At 39.7% G+C, this 17,130-nt stretch overlaps 1 protein-coding gene across 3 annotated transcripts in view; it reads right to left on the bottom strand.

The window, feature by feature from the left end:
• Nucleotides 1-490: 490 nt before the first annotated feature.
• The window catches only part of ZNF143 (zinc finger protein 143), a 56,662-nt gene continuing 40,022 nt past the window's right edge, over nt 491-17,130 (bottom strand). For all 3 annotated transcript variants that reach the window (XM_041730685.1, XM_041730684.1, XM_041730686.1), the window contains exons 12-16: nt 16,610-16,837; nt 13,011-13,159; nt 9,714-9,875; nt 2,449-2,595; nt 491-1,494 (exon numbers count right to left, since the gene is read on the bottom strand). In XM_041730685.1, coding sequence (XP_041586619.1) covers nt 1,411-1,494; nt 2,449-2,595; nt 9,714-9,875; nt 13,011-13,159; nt 16,610-16,837 — 770 coding nt within the window. In that variant the 3' untranslated portion in view covers nt 491-1,410. The remainder of the gene's footprint in view (nt 1,495-2,448; nt 2,596-9,713; nt 9,876-13,010; nt 13,160-16,609; nt 16,838-17,130) is intronic.

A 17,130-nucleotide genomic window follows, 5' to 3' on the forward strand; every position in this document is an offset into this window, starting at 1 on the left:
AGTGATTACTGCAGGACGAACCTTCCCTCCCCTGCCCCCCTTTTTGGGGACCTTGGTGGACTAAGCTGAATTTCTGACATTAGACATGGTTTTTCAAGTGCTCAGTTTATGAGGCAATCGGAAAACCCCAGAGTGCCTCCTGATAATCTCTGCGGTGTGGGGAGGTGTGGGGAAGGCACACGGGCATGCGGTTGGAAAGTCTGGGTCTTGCCCCGTCTTTGTCCTGCCTCTTCACAGCCGGAGGCCCTGGGTGAGACTTCTAACTTCTCTGGAAACTGTTTCCCTTGTACAAATGGGGATAATAAATCTCATATACTTCACAAAGTTGTTTTAAATACGTAAAAATGTATGAAAACATAACTTTTTCTGTGCTTGATAAATGCGATGTACTCTCAATCTGTGTGTGCAGCGTTATAATCGATGCCATTTGGGGTATTTTCTGCCACAATCTCCCCCACCCCACCCCAATTTAATAAAACAAAGGTAAAGGTAACATTTAAAAAATTGCTGTATTCAAAATTAATAATAAACTTTAGGGTAAATAAGCTTTAAAACAAAAGTACATAAGCAAAAATAAATAATTTACACCAACCCACTAACCTAATTTTCAGAGTAAAGCCATTTTCAATTACAGCACTGTTATCCCGGGCTCCAGCCTGTGGTCAAACTTTGATAGTTCATTATTTTTTAAAAACAGTAACAAAAAACTGAACGCTAAGTAAAATCTTTAACAAAACCAAAGCACTGGATTTAACTTTTTAATTTTAAATAACCAAACTTTGTCATTTTATACATAATCCAATGTGATGGATCCAATTCAATTTAATTAGCATTTCCACTTGAAGAGTTGATATTTTAACAGGGATGGAAAACTGTAATGAATGGTCTTCAAACCGTGAGGTACAAATAAAAACATACAAGAATACAGTAGAACAAAAACTGCAGACACCCTCTTAACTTGGGGAAATATTCAAAGGCTTTATATCCGTTATTATCTATGATGGCTTTTGGAATTGATTGTTTGAAGTATAGAACCTTTAACGTTTTAGATACAGCCTTTATTTTTTTTTCACAGTAAGTTAAAAATCCATTGTAAGGCTCCATTAGACTCCACCAATCTTGCATGTAGACTCTAGGAGTTTGCCAACTGATAAAAGAGTAATATGAAAATTTACTGTATTGCCCTAATTTCATACACCCTTGTACACAATGAATCAGTTTGGGAATCTATTCCAAGAATTATATACACAAAAGTGTCAAGAATAAAATGTTCTCCACTCTTGCATAAAATTGTGTACAGTATTTCAGGAATGGAAAAGCTCTAATTTTCCTGGACCCGGGTTCATGGATGTCTGCTGCCTGAAGATGAAAGGCTCCTCCTGCTGTAGTAATGTTCCACTGTTCTGAGGATTAATCATCCAACCCTGGCGTTTCTCCTTGTTGGATCCTAGATGCTATTCTAATGGCTTCTTCCAGAGATGGCTGTTCTCCAAGCTGAAACAGGAACAACCACAAAGCCATAGTCAAGATAATACCAAAGAAACAGTATATGAAGGAAGAGTTCTCTCTGTAGTTCTGACACCTGGACCTATTTAAGATACTATGGCTGATCCCATCATTAAGAGCACACACACACACACACACACACACACACACACACACACAAAAGAAACAAACAAACAAAAAACCCGAAACAAAACAAAACAAAAAAAGAGCACACACACACAGAATTCTTGCAGGAGAATAATGTAGTAGATTTCTTAGGATTTTGATAAACCTTCACTCCTGCAACAGACAAAAGATGCTCATCTCTTCCAATGGAGGCATTTAGAGAGCTTCCGGAGCCTTTTGCTTCTATGCCCATAAACTAAATTAAAACCAATGGTTGGCGTTTTCCTGAGCATGTGCTAACTCTTCTCCAGCTAAATAAATGAAAAACAACTCTTTCCAAGGAACGATAATCTGCACCTAGCATTCTAGACTCTCTGCTTCAGTCCAGGGACCTGACAATAGTTTTTTCTGCCTTCTGATGTCCCCCCAACATAAACTACAGCTGAGCAGTGACTGATTCTCACCAGGGGACTAACTTAGGGTCTGTGTTTACACTCAGTTTGTCTCCAAGAAGTAGCTCTTCAAGTGCTTTATAGAAGCCTGCCTAATTAGACTTATTTTGAAAGTAAAGATGGCTGGCTAGGGGCACGCTGGAATGTATACCAGAAGCTTTATTTTTCCTCCTGTAAATTACTCTAAAATATACAAAGATAATAGAGAACAAAGTGCTGGTATCTTTGAGTCCTCCTCAAACACAGCAGTTTTCTTCAAGTAGCTCAGTGCCATAGATTATTCTGTGCCTGCCTCCTGAAAAGGTTATGAATAAAGCACAGCACACAAGGCTGAGAGATATGAAGTAGTCCTGCTGTCACTGAGGATGGTGGTCACTGCACTCACCTGAACTGCAATCTGGGTGCCATTGGATGTTGCCACTAAGGTCAGGGGTCTGGTTTCCGTGGTTACTAGGTGATGGCTGTGCTGTTGGTGCCCCATTTCCGATGAGGCAGTGTGGAATGCTGCCAAGTCCTGAGCCACAATCGCAACCTTAAACAAAAAGTACATGGGAGTAAAGCTATGATTAATTAAACTTCATTTATTTGGTTTTTTTAAAAGATTTTATTTATTTATTTATTTATTCATGACACACACACAGAGAGAGAGAGAGAGAGAGAGAGAGAGAGAGAGAGGCAGAGACAGAGGCAGAGGCAGAGGCAGAGGGAGAAGCAGGCTCCACACAGGGAGCCCGACATGGGATTCGATCCTGGGACTCCAGGATCAGGCACTGGGCCGAAGGCGGTGCTAAACCGCTGAGCCACCCAGGCTGCCCTAATTAAACTTCATTTAATGCGTGGGACTGTCTTTGGATTTGAAAGGAAAAATTCCCTTTTGACCACCGGCTTGTAGAAGCCTAGAGCTGGAAGAGTATTTATATAATGTCTATTCTAGATAGTGCTGCTTCTTTTTTTTTAAAGATTTATTTATTTTATAGAGAGTAGGGGGAGGGGCAGAGGGAAAGAATCTCCAGCAGATTCCCTGCTGAGCGGGGAGCCCCACACAGGGCTCAATCCCATGACCCCAAGGATTGTGACCTGAGCTGAAATCAAGAGTCAGACACTGAGCCGACTGAGCCACCCACGTGCTCCCGGACTCTTTGTTACTTGAAGTTGAGGCTCAGAAAGACCTTATCTAAGCTTAGTAAACCAGTGTCACAACAGGGTAGAGGACACTGGACAGTGGATCTGCTACACCAGGCTCATTAACCAGGGCAGATGAGACTATGCCTAGGCTCTACTACCTTAAGTGGCTGCTTGGGAAGTTATACATGTGGACGAATTCAGATCTCAAAGGTCGATTTATTCTTGAGTTGGGGTAAGTGGTAGGTAATACACTATTTTCTCCTGTTTACTTGTTTCATTTAAAATTAGATTTCCATTTAAGAAGGAAAACTGAAAGGGGTGGAGATTGAAAGGAAGGGGTCACAAGGGAACTTTCTGGGGTGATGGAAATGTTCTCTATCTTGTTTGGGATGGTGGTTATATGAGAGCACATGTTTAACAACTCATTGAAATGTAAGTTTAAGATCTGTAAGTTTTATGATGTGTAAATTTTACCTCAATTAAGAAAAAACAGATTGTGGGCTGATATGAAAAACCTCATTAGTGCTCAGACAAATGACAATAAAAACAGAATTCAACTTTTGCTTGTGAATTATGCAAGTATAAAAAAAAATACTCCATACTAGCAGAAAGAGTACAGGGAAACAAGGAAGCTTTTAGGTCCATGGCATAATTGTTAAACTTTTTGGAAAACAATTTCGCAGTATGTAGCAAACAGCTTAAAATATACCATTAATTCAATAATTCCATGTCTAGAATTTGTTCCTATGAATATAATCAATTTCTGTATGTGGAATGAATAAATCCCATTTAATGGCATTACCTTACAAATGATAAAAATCCTTTTGTAAAAACGTTTAAGGGCAGCCCGGGTGGCTCAGTGGTTTAGCCGCCTGCAGCCCAGGGCATGATCCTGGAGACCCAGGATCGAGTCTCACATCTGGCTCCCTGCTTCTCCCTCTGCCTGTGTCTCTGCCTCTCTCTCTCTCTGACTCTCTCATGAATAAATAAATAAAATCTTTAAAAAAACAAAACAAAATATTTAATTGGTATGAGAAAGTACTCAGAATGCAGTGTTAGGTGGATGACAAGCACAAAATTATAATCCTAACTCTGTATACACACAAAGCTAAGTAGTCCTAAATGCTGAGACTAGTTATTTTAACATCAAAAGGGTATAGGTTTTTTTTAGATGTTATTTTTAAGTAATCTCTACACCCAATGTGGAGCTTGAACTCACAACCCTGAGATCAGGAGTCACATGCTCCATTGACTGAACCTGCCAAGTGCCCCACTGATAGCAGATTTTGAGTTTGTCTCTATTTTTAATTCTTTTGGATATATATCTATAAGTGGAATTATAAGATCATATGTAATTCTATGTTTAATGTTTTTAAAGTAAGCTCTGCCTAACGTGGGTCTTGAACTCATGACCCCAAGATCAAGAGTCGCACATTCTATGAACTGAGCCAGCCAGTGCCCAACTATGTTCAGTATTTTTTTTTTTATGTTCAGTATTTTTGTAAAATATTTTACTTATTTATTTTAGAGAGACGATAGAAAGTGCGAGCAGAGGGGAGGGGCAGAGGGAGAGGAAGACAGAGACAGAATCCTAAACAGGTTCCACGCTCAGTGCAGAGCCCCCCATAGAGCTCAATCTCACAACCCTGAGATTATGACCTGACCTAAAACCAAGAGTCAGACGCTTTACCAACTGAGCCACTTAGATGCCCTTATGTTCAACTTTTCCACAGTACTCGCACCATTTAATATTCCTATGACCAATGCACCAGAGTTCCAATTTTTCTGTATCCTCGGCAACACTTGTTACTGTCTTTTGGATGATAGCCTAACCTAATGGGGGGAGTGGTACATCAGTGTGGTTTTGATTTTTATTTCCCTGATAACTAATGATGTTGAGCATTTTTTCATGTGGTAATTGGCCATTTCTAAATCTTCTTAGAGAAATGTCCATTCCCCAATGATAGCAGATTTTGAGTTTGCTCTTGTTTAAATTGGGTTTGCTTGCAGGTTTTGTTATTGTTGAGTTATAGGAAGTCTTTATCTATTCCAAATATTCATCCCTATCAGATATATAATTTGCAAATATGTCCTCTCATTATATAGATTGTCTTTTCACTCTCCTGTTCCTGGCCTCTCATGCATGAAGTTTTTTTTTTTTTTTTTCCGTTTTCAAATTTTTATTTAAATTCTAGTTAGTTAAAGTTTTAAATTTTGAACATGGTAAATTTTTTTTTTAATTTTTTTTTTTTTTTTTTTTTTTTTTTAATGATAGTCATACGAGAGAGAGGCAGAGACACAGGCAGAGGGAGAAGCAGGCTCCATGCACAGGAGCCTGATGTGGGATTCGATCCCGGGTCTCCAGGATCACGCCCTGGGCCAAAGGCAGGCGCCAAACCGCTGCGCCACCCAGGGATCCCTGAACATGGTAAATTTATCTATTTCTTTCATTGCCTCTGCTTTTGGTATCATACATAAGAAATGATTCCCTAATCTAACGTCATGAAGATTTTCATCTATGTTTTCTTCTAAGCATTATACAGTTTTAGCTCTTAAATTAGGTCTTTAATACATTTTGAGTTAATTTTTATATGTGGTATAAGGTACTGGTCCAACTTCATTCTCATGTGGATATAGTTTTTCTATCACCATTTGTTTTAATTTATTTATTTATTTATTCATGGAGACATAGACAAAGAGAGGCAGAGACATAGGTAGAGGAAGGAGAAGCAGGCTCCATGCAAGGAGCCTGATGTGGGACTCGATCCTGGGACTCCGGGATCATGCCCTGAGCCAAAGGCATAGACGCTCAACCACTGAGCCACCCAGGAGCCCCATCTATCACCATTTGTTTAAAAGACTATCCTTTCCATTGAATGGTCAAATTTTAATTGTTGAAATTTAATTGACTATATATGTGAGGGTTTATTTCTAGGCTTTCTATTCTAATACATTGGGAATATGTATTACTTTTATCATCTCAAATTAAAATAGATGGAGAGCATAGACTCTTCTGTCTATACTTGCTAGGTAGGCTTCTAGAGGCACTGGAAAACTGAGTCTAAGAAATGCAATTACCTTAATTGAAAAAAAAAAAAAAAAGGCCAGTGAAGGACCAATTGCTTTCTTCTGATGCATGTACAGAAGTTAGGCAATTTAAGCATTACAGATAATTCATAGGTGGTGTCTGGAACACACCAAGTGGATAATCAACATTTGCCCAATGGCCTACAGTTGCAACAGAAGGAGCAGTGGCAGCATCTGGTCCTCAAATAAAACCCCGACTCCTATTGTGATATCCCTGGTTGCTGGAAGCTGCCTGGCTTCATTCCAGCCCTCAAAGCTGCCTCTCCTGAAAATCTTCTTAGTCTCCAGGCCACAGATAAACTACAAAAGAATGTTTGCTTTAGGGTCACTATCCTTCTAGACCTGCAACTGTAACTGGTACAACTGTATTTACCCAAGCTGTGCTATACATCCAAATAGGAATCCTACATACATGGAAAGGACTGGGACCATTCTGAAAGACAGCCTGGAAGCTAGTGGTTGGGTTTCACTTTTTAAAAAAAATTTATCCATTTATTCATGAGAGACACAGAGAGAGAGATGCAGAGATACAGGCAGAGGGAGAAGCAGGATCCTGCAGGGAGCCTGATGTGGGACTCGATCCCAGGTCTCCAGGATCACACTCTGGGCTGAAGGCGGCACTAAACCGCTGAGCCACCCAGGCTGCCCTGGATTTCACTTTTGTTTCTGTTTTTTGCATAGGGCATAATTAGCAAACAATAAAAATGCATAAATCGTTAGGTGTTCTGTTGAGTTTTGACAGTTAGATACATCTGTGGAACCACCACCTAAAACAAAATAGAGAACAGTTCCTTTCATATTCTATCCCATCAATTTCTTTCCCCCAGTCAAGCAGCATTTTCTGATTTCTATCACCATAGATTTGTTTTGTCTGTTCTTGGATTCCATATAAGTGACATCATACAATATGTATTCTAGTGGAATTGCTGACTCATGGGTCTAAGAAACCACCAAACAGTTCTTCAAACCGGTTGTATTTTACACTCCCCCGAGCATGTACGAATGTCCTAGTTGCTTCACATCTTTACCAAATGTTAGTCTTTTCTGTGTAGTCATTTTCCTGTGTCTGAAATGGTGATATATTATTGTGATTTTATTTTTATTTATTTATTTTTTAAAGGTTTTATTTATTTATTCATGAGAGACAGAAAGAGAGGTGCAGAGACACAGGCAGAGGGAGAAGAAGGCCCCATGCAGGGAGCCCAACATGGGACTGGATCCCGGGTCTCCAGGATCAGGCCCAGGGCTGAAGGCAGTGCTAAACCGCTGAGCCACGGGGGCCCTGCCCCTCTTATTGTGATTTTAATTTGCATTTCTTTGATAACTAAAGACTTGAGCATTTTTTTATGTTATTGGTCATTCTTGTACCTTCTTTTGTAAGAGGTCTGTTCAAATGAGCAAATGATTTGCTCATTTAAAAAAAAATTTTTATTGGGATGCCTAGGTGGCTCAGCAGTTGAGCGTCTGCCTTCAGCTCCTGGTGTGATCCCAAAATCTGGGACCGAGGAGCCCGCTTCTCGCTCCGCCTCTCTCTCTCTGTTTCTCTCATGAATAAATAAACAAAATCTTTTTAAAAAATTTTATCTATTTTGCTCATTTTTATTGTTGAGTTGTAGAAATTTGTTATATATTCTCCATACAAATCCAGTGTCAGATATATATATATATATATATATATATATATAGTGTGTGTGTGAAGATATTTTTCCCAGTCTGAGGCTCATCTAATCTTTTTCTTAATGTTGTCTTTTGGTGAGCAGAATTAATTTTGATGAAGTCCAATATATTGGCTTTTTTAAACTGATATGCATTTTTTCATCCTATGAAATCTTTACCCTAAGGTTACAAAAATATTCACTTTTCTTCCAGAAGCTTTAAAATTCTGAGTTTTGTATTTCAAGGTATAGAAGACTTTCAATTTTGTTCGTTTTTTCAAGAGTGTTTTATCATAGATCATTCCCATTTCATGTAAATTTTAAAATGAAATTATTTAATATCTTCAAAAAAGTCTGCTGGAATTTTGATTGTGATGGTATTGGACTTATAAATTAATTTATGAAGAATGAGAGTTACTAATTTTGACACTTTTTCATTGAACATGGTAAAGGCAGCTGCAGTGAATCTCAACATTGCTTTCAGCATAGTACAAGAACCGCTGTAAAATGTATTAATATCATGTCTTTATGGAAACTGAAAAATTAAAACTACAAAGAAATATATTAGATTGGCAAAAATTCAAAAGTTTGATACCATTGTGTTGATTATACAGAAAAGAAAGAGGCAGTCTCAAATGCTGATGGTGGTAATGTGGATTAGTACAACCCCTTCACAAGAAGGGAAGTTTGGCACCACTTATCACAATTACAAATGCACATTATCGGGACGCCTGGGTGGCTCAGCGGTTGGGCATCTGCCTTAGGCTCGGGGTGTGATCCTGCAGTCCCAGGATCAAGTCCTACATCGGGCTCCCTGCATGGAGCCTGCTTCTCCCTCTGCCTATGTCTCTGCCTATTTATTTCTGTGTCTCTCTTAAATAAATAAATAAAACCTTAAAGAACAAAACAAAAAACAAAAAACAAATGCACATTATCTTTTCACCCAGCAATTCCACTCTAGGATTTACCTAGGAGACATACTCACACACATGTAAAATCACATGAGCACAAAGTTACATGTTGTTTGAAACAGCACAAGACTTTAATTATGGTGTTCATACAGTGAAATATGATATAGTTTTAAAAAATAAGGAAGCTCTCTGTATAATGAAATAGAAATATTTTCTAGATGTATAGTTAAATTTAAAAAAAAAACAAAATAAGGTGAAGAACAGTATAGTTTACTACCATAAGAAAAAAAAGGAAGGTGGGGCGATGACTTTCTATTTGTTTGAATGTGCTTCATGAATTGTTGGAAGACTACACAAAAAACTACTAACAGTGGATTATCTCTGCAAGGGCAAGGACTGGGTTGATGGAAGTAGGGATAGAAGGAAGATTTTTATATACTCTTTTATTTCTGAACTATGTGAATATATTACATATTCAAAATATTAAATAAAATAAATTTTGCAAATGAATTTTTCCTAAATATCTGAGGATGATGATAGGAGGAGCTACCACTAATGAACACTTAAGATACACCTGGGCTTTATATGAAGCATTTTATTTATTTATTTATTATTTATTTATTGAAGTATTTTATACACATTATCTCATTCAATCCTTATGGCAACTGTCTGGTGTGGATGCAACAATCACTCCTATTTTACACAGGAGGAAAAACTGAGACTCAGAGGCTTATATGGCTAATAAGCTGTAAAGCTGGGATTTAATCCAAAGTTTGTGTGCTTAACCACCATATCGCACTGCATATCTATGTAACAGTTATGATATTGATCTATGTACTATATTGATTCATATAAAAGAAAATCGCCATTACCTGCTGCCCTTCTGTGCCCTCCGCAGTAACCATAGCAACAGAGTGTGTTCCTGCTGAGGAGATGACCGCATCATGAGCCGGGACTGTGATGGGTGTGCCATCCTGCGTTACCATTGTGATAGTATTGCCAATGGCTTGCATGTCAGCTTGAGATATGTTGACCTGCAATAAAAATGTGTTTTACAAGTCAGTGTCTTGTCATATTTGGCAAAAAAAAAAAAAAACAACAACTTTTAAGTAAGTTCTACACCCAATGGGGGGCTCGAACTCATGACCCTGAGATCAAGAGTTGATGTTCTACTGACTGAGTCACCCAGGCACACCCAATATTTGATAATCTTTATTAAGGACTAGGCCTAATCCTTGCCTAAGTCTACTCTAGGGGAGCAAATAAGAATTCTATAATGGAATAAACTCTTTAAGAAAAAAATCAGAAAAACTATTTTCTTTTTTGAGGATTTTATTTTCAAGTAATCTCCACACTAAACGTATAGTTTGAAGTCAACCCCGAGCTCAAGGGTCATGTGTTCCACATACTGAGCCTGCTACGCATTCCAAAACCGACTCTTTCCTTCTTTCTTTTTTTTTTTTTTTTTAAGATTTTATTTATTTATTCATGAGAGATACAGAGAGAGGCAGAGACACAGGCAGAGGGAGAAGCAGGCTCCATGCAGGGAGCCCGATGTGGGACTCGATCCTGGGTCTCCAGGATCAGGCCCTGGGCTGAAGGCGGTGCTAAACTGCTGAGCCACTGGGGCTGCCCCCCAAAACTGACTATTTCTTAGATACATTTTCTCCTCTCCATCTCTACAGCCAATTTAGGTCCTTATTTTCCTCTCATCTGACTTCTGATAACAATACAACTTCTTTCTACGTATCTAGTCTAACCCTTACCTAAACCATCCTCTACTTAGACACCTTTTTTTTTTTAATTTTTTCTTTTATTTATTATTTATGATAGTCACACACAGAGAGAGAGAGGCAGAGACATAAGCAGAGGGAGAAGCAGGCTCCATGCACCGGGAGCCCGACGTGGGATTCGATCCTGGGTCTCCAGGATCGTGCCCTGGGCCAAAGGCAGGCGCCAAACCGCTGCGCCACCCAGGGATCCCCTTAGACACCTTTCTAAGAAAATAAATTTTATTATGCTCCCTGCTTAAATCACCAGTGACCCCCCTCCCCCCATCACTAGAGTTCAGACTTCTTACATGGCATTCATGACCTTTCACAATGTGGCTTCTCCAGACTCATCTTCCACTACATCCAAACCAGCATCTGGTACTCCCAGCCACAACTAATTGTTCGCTGTCCCAGAGTATCGTATTGTTATATCTTTGTGACTTCTCCCTTTCCTTCACTCTGCCTGCCAGACTCATGAAAATTCTTCAAGATCCAACTAAATGGCCACTCTCCATAATGGCTTCCAAGATTCCTTCAGGAAGAATCATTTACTACTTCCTCCAGACTGCTGCTGTACTTTACACATCCCTCAATTATATACCCATCATTATAAGAAGTTATTGTTCACTTAGGAATATCTCTCTCCTAGTAGACTATGATACCCACCCCCACTTTCTGTACTCCCCACACTCAGCCTACAAAAATATCTGGCATTGGGTAGAATTCAATAGCTGCTATTTAATTTTATAAAGGAATGGAAGAGAAATTTAATCCTTGAAGGAAATGGGAAGGTTACATCTGGAGAAAATACATCGGGATAAGGAAAACAGCTCTTTTGGAACATGAAGGGGGATAAAGCTCATTTTATCTGGTCAGAGAGGAGCCAGGAGTGGCTGACATAGCAGTAGGTTCCAGTCTGATAAACAATAGAATTATCCAGCAACAGAACAGGCTGCCTCTTATGAAAGAAACTGCCTTATCTGTTTGGGGCGTGGGGGGGGGGGGGGGCGGGACGGGGGAGGCTGTAGTGAGAAATTATCCTGTGTCAGGAGGGAGGGAGGTGACTTCAAGAGGGCCTCTGTCGTGTTGATCTAATTCAAGAAAAAGTCTTAGGCTTGATGCTAAACTAAAACTGGGTTAGTAAATATGTTTAATCTTGCATGGCAATCAGTGGACAAAGACTACTGTGAGCATAATTAGTGCTGTCAAAAGTGAGGAGGACGGGCATGAATGAGATGGCATAAGTACCCTGAACTTTCCAAACCTAAATATGTTCTGCCTCCTAGTTAACATCAGCATAGTAATAGTTATCAACACAGAGGGCAGGTTCATCATGGGAGGTGAGCTCTGAGAGAAGCAGGGAAGGAGAGAGCTCCCTGTGGAAGAGGCAGTTACAAGAGGATAAAGAGCTCCATATGCCTATTTCTACCAGATACTAAGACAATCTCAGTTGGAGCTTAAAAATGAAATCAAGTCTGAATTATTTTAAGCTAGTGGCATCTAGAAAACAATGGTTCAGAGAAAAACCATTATACTGCTTTCCCTGGGGAAATCAAGATACTTGGTCTATTGATTCTGGGAGGTAAGTTGTGTGAACTTCCTTAACTCCAGGTAGGGACAGAACCATACCCTGGAAATTTTACAGTTGTGCCCATTGCTGACTTCCCAGGATCTTTTTTTTTTTTTTTAAGTCATCTCTATATTCAATGTGGGGCCTGAACTCACAACCACAAGATCAAGAGTTGTATGCTCTACTGACTGAGCCAGCCAGGCAGCCCCCCTCCCAGGATCTCTCTCTCTCTTTTTTTTTTAAGATTTTATTTATTTATTCATGAGAGATACAGAGAGAGAGAGGCATAGACACAGGATGAGAGAGAAGCAGGCTCCATGCAGGCAGCCTGATGTGGGACTTGATCCTGGGTCCCTAGGATCACACCCTGGGCCGAAGGCAGGCACCAAACTGCAGAGCCACCCAGGCATCCCCCTCCCAGGATCTTTTAATGATGCCATCACATCCTCATTCCTTCAGCCAAGGCTCTGCCGGTTTCTCAATCTCACCTCCTGGATCTAATCAGCTACTAAATCCTAGCCCTTCTCTGAATTATGTTTTCTCATGGATCCTTTACTTTTCAATCCCTCAATTTCTCTGTGGCTCTGACCTTTTATTACATCACCTCTGAACTCTACCAATAACACCATGTGAACACTGGAGTCACTAGGATCCTCTCTCCCCTAATGTACCTGTATGTAGTCTCTTACAGCAGACTACTGGAAAACCTTCAGCTTTAGCACTGTCTATAAGCTGATATTCAAGGCTTTCCTCAGTTGGGGCCCAACCTGCCTTCCATGCCTATGTTCAGAGAAATATTATTTATTTGGCTTTTGGTGGATACTCACATGCTGAGTCCCGTCCTGGGATATGAGTGTAACTTGCTGACTCAATCCCGACTGGGTTACTGTGGCTACTTGTGTAGACACAACATCATCCCCTTCCACACCTGTAACATACGTGATCTGGGACCCTTTAAGAACATCTTCATTTTGACCTATTTAAAACAAATGAATCATTTATTTGACCAACCAACCAAGTTGTTTAGAAAACAGGATATTTTTCCCTTTTTAAAAAAATCACTTTGAATATTTTTTCCCAATTTTTAATTGTAATTCCAGTTAGTTAACATATAGTGTCATACTAGTTACAAGTGTATGATATAGTGATTCAATGCTTTCATACAGCACCCAGTGCTCATCACAAATGCCCTCCTTAATCCTCATCACCTATTTAACACATCCACCACCACCTTGCCCCCCACCAGTAACCATCAGTTTGCTCAGCATAGTTAAGAATGTTTCTTGGTTTATCCCTCTTTTTTTCCCTTTGCTCATTTGTTTTGTTTCTTAAATTCCACATATGAGTGAAATCACATGGTATTTGTCTTTCTCTCACTTATTTCACTTAGCATAATACTCTCTACCTCCATCCATGTCATTGTAAATGGCAAGATTTCATTCCTTTTTATAGCTGACTAATACTCACGGACACAGGCTGCTTCCCTATCTTGGCTATTGTAAATAATGCTGCTGTAAACATAAGAGTGCATGTATCCTTTTGAATTATTCTTTTTTTAAAGATTTCATTTGAGAGAGAGAAAGGAAGCTGGAGTGGGAGGAGGGGCAGAGGGAGAGAATCTCAAGTAGACTCTGTGATGAACATGGAGCTTGGCATGGGGCTCAATCTCACAACCCTGAGATCATGACCTGAGCCAAAATCAAGAGTTGGATTCTCAATGAACTGAGTCACCCAGGCGCCCCTCTTGTTTTTGTATTCTTTAGGTAAATACCCTGTAATATGATAATTGGATCATAGGATAATTCTATTTTTAACTTTCTGAGGAACCTCCATACTGTTTTTCACAGTAGCTATACCAGTTTGCATTCCCAACAGTGGATGAAGGTTGTTTTTTTTCCATGTCCTGGCCAACACCTATTGTTCCTTGTGTTGTTGATTTTAGCCATTCTGCCGGGTGTGAGGTGATACCACAGTGTAGTTTTGATTTGCATTTCGAAAACAGAGCATATTTTAAATATGTCAGAAATACTTGTACAAATTAAAGTGTATACATATTATATTCCAAATCATAAAAATGGCTTCCAGCACCTCCTTCCAGTTCTTCTACCTCCACTGTAGTAAAAAGCCAGACCAAATCAAAGCTGACCAAACTATATCTTTCCACATCAAATTTAAATGTACTAATTTTGAGGGCACCTGGATGGCTCAGTCGTTTAAGTGTCTGACTTCTACATGAGTCATGATCAGTCCTGGGATGGGCCTGAGGTTGGGCTCCATGCTCAGTGGGGAGCCTGTTTCTCCCTCTCTCTCTGCCCCTCCCTCTGCTTGTGCTCGCTCTCTTTCTCAAATAAATAAATAAAATCTTTAAAAAGAAGTTCTAATTTGGGGAGACCTCTTTTATTCTTAATTGGAGTAGTTATGTGATACTGTGCATGTATGCTGGGGTAGTGTGGGGTGGGGGGGATATGGGAGGCAGGGGTGGGTACTGTACAGAAAGGCTGCCTGGCAAGTAACCCTTTCAACATGGCAAGAATGCACTAAGTACTTGTGGTCACTTAAGAAGCTGTTAAAAATGATAAGACAATCTTCATAAACATTAACCACAAAACCGGAATGGTGTGTAAACAGAACCTACTAATACTAAATTACTTACTCTTTAACACAAATGATTGATTGCAAGTCATCAGTACACAATGTGCACATTGTGTAAAGACAATGTAATAGCATATTATTTGCAGTAAGGTTAATCATTTAATAAGGGACAGAACAGGAACCCCCATCCACTTCTTTATTTCATAAAGAACCAGCAAGTAAACAGCAATTTCAACAGTCCATTACTGCTATACTTGGCAACCAGGAGGCCTGCTGATCCCTCTCTTCTATTGCTTTCCACCTCCCATGAAGCCAGAAAGAGGGTAAATATGGTGTTTTTTTTTTTCCCCCCTTCAAGGAAGGACTTATGCTAATTTAAGAGTACTTCTCAAAGTTAGTGGCTGCCACTGCACTCATATGGCTCTGGTCATGGTGGTGTAATCTCCATGGCAGTCATTACTTCACGTCTGTCTGTTCTGTGTCACAGCTATTTATATACTATTATCCCAATGGGCTACAAAACCTCGAGAATCATAGGAGAGGAAAGGAACACAAACCCATCCCTATTCTTGGAAAAACAATCTTAATTTATTATTCCTTTAACAAAATGTGTATTGTTATTATATTACACTATTTTCTAGAATACAAGAAATTCAGACTATCTGAAAGAGTAACTTTTCAGGAAGAGACTGAAGCTGCTTAAAAAAGAATTTTAAAACCTGAGCTTGTCATCATTAAAACTGGTTTAAAAAAACAAAGCCTTGGGGTAGCCCCGGTGGCGTAGCGGTTTAGCGCCGCCTGCAGCCCAGGGCGTGATCCTGGAGACCCTGGATCAAGTCCCACGTCAGGCTCTCTGCGTGGAGCCTGCTTCTCCCTCTGCCTGTATCTCTGCCTCTCTCTCTCTGTGTGTCTCTATGAATAAATAAATAAAGGTTTAAAAAAAAAAAACAACAAAGCCTGCCTCCTAACTGCAAGGATCCAGCAGTTGCAGGAATATCTAATCATGCACACTTACAGTGCTAGAAATACAGCATCCAGGACTGAAAGAGTTGTTACCTTCTATCATGTGGCAAATGTCTAAAAAGACAAATTAGGACTACAGGGAATGACTTCAGCAGGTAGTGAGTGATCTGTTCTTTCCCTTATTCTCCAGCCAACTTCTTTCACTAAAGTGTTTTTCAACACTTTAATATAAGAGTGGGAAAATATGATTTAATTTTCAAATCTACTTCATTTAGAAGGTAATCAGCGAAACAGTAGGACAGCCTATGTTTTGTTTTTTAGAAAACCTTTACCTACTTACCTATGCTATCTAACTGAAATCACAGAATGTAACCCTCTAACATATTTTTTCCCAAGACTTCTTTTTTTTTTTTTTTTTAAAGATTTTACTTATTATTCATGAGAGACACAGAGAAAGAGAGAGGCAGAGACACAGGCAGAGGGAGAAGCAGGCTCTCTACTGGGAGCCTGATGTAGGATTCGATCCCAGGACCCCAGATCACGACCTGAGCCAAAGGCAGATGCTCTACCACTAAACCACCCAGGCACTCCCCCCAATCCTTCTGTTCAATTAGAGAACTAAACAGGGAAAAAAACAAAATAAAAAAACCAAAACCACAATAAAAACACCTCCCAGACTAGACCAACTTCCCTTTTTAAACATCCCAGAGCACGAAGTCCCTTTCTTTGATAGCACTTTTTACAGTTATAAATTATAGGTCTGTGTGATTTTGTGAATGAAACTGTCATCTGAGAAAATGCTATGAATCATAAATTATGATGGATGTTGAGTCCCCAACACAGAGACAGATCTACTGGAAAGAATGCTCACCTGGAGGAGGCTCAAAGAAGGCCTCCTGCTCTTCCTCAATGGGCTCAGTGTCATTGTGGGCCGTCCGCTTGTGCATGGCCAGCGTGGAGATCTGCTTGTAGGTCTTCCCACAGTGGTTACAGTTGTATGGTTTGGAATGAGTGTGAACAACATGATGTTTGTACAAACTGGAATATTCTGTAAACCTTTTGTCACACCCAGGGACTGTACAAACATATGGCTTTTCACCTAAGGAAAGAACACACACATACACAAAAAACAACTTTTACATATGAAGGCATATCACTGCATTCCTTCCATGGGGGAAAATAGCCTCTAATGGCAAAATTGGTAGTTGTCAGATCTCATCCTATACTGCCATGAGGCAGAACACAAGAAAACACTCCCTAACTATGGTTTCATCTTAGCTCAAAAGGTAGTCCACATTCTGAGTCTTAACTCATGCCTGAATACCACTTTTCCCTTAATTTTAAGGGATGAGAAAGGAAATGTTGCCCAGTTTACTGTAAGCTTTGATAAAA

This window comes from Vulpes lagopus, chromosome 15 (genome assembly GCF_018345385.1).
Source record: "Vulpes lagopus strain Blue_001 chromosome 15, ASM1834538v1, whole genome shotgun sequence".
NCBI lineage: Eukaryota > Metazoa > Chordata > Mammalia > Carnivora > Canidae > Vulpes > Vulpes lagopus.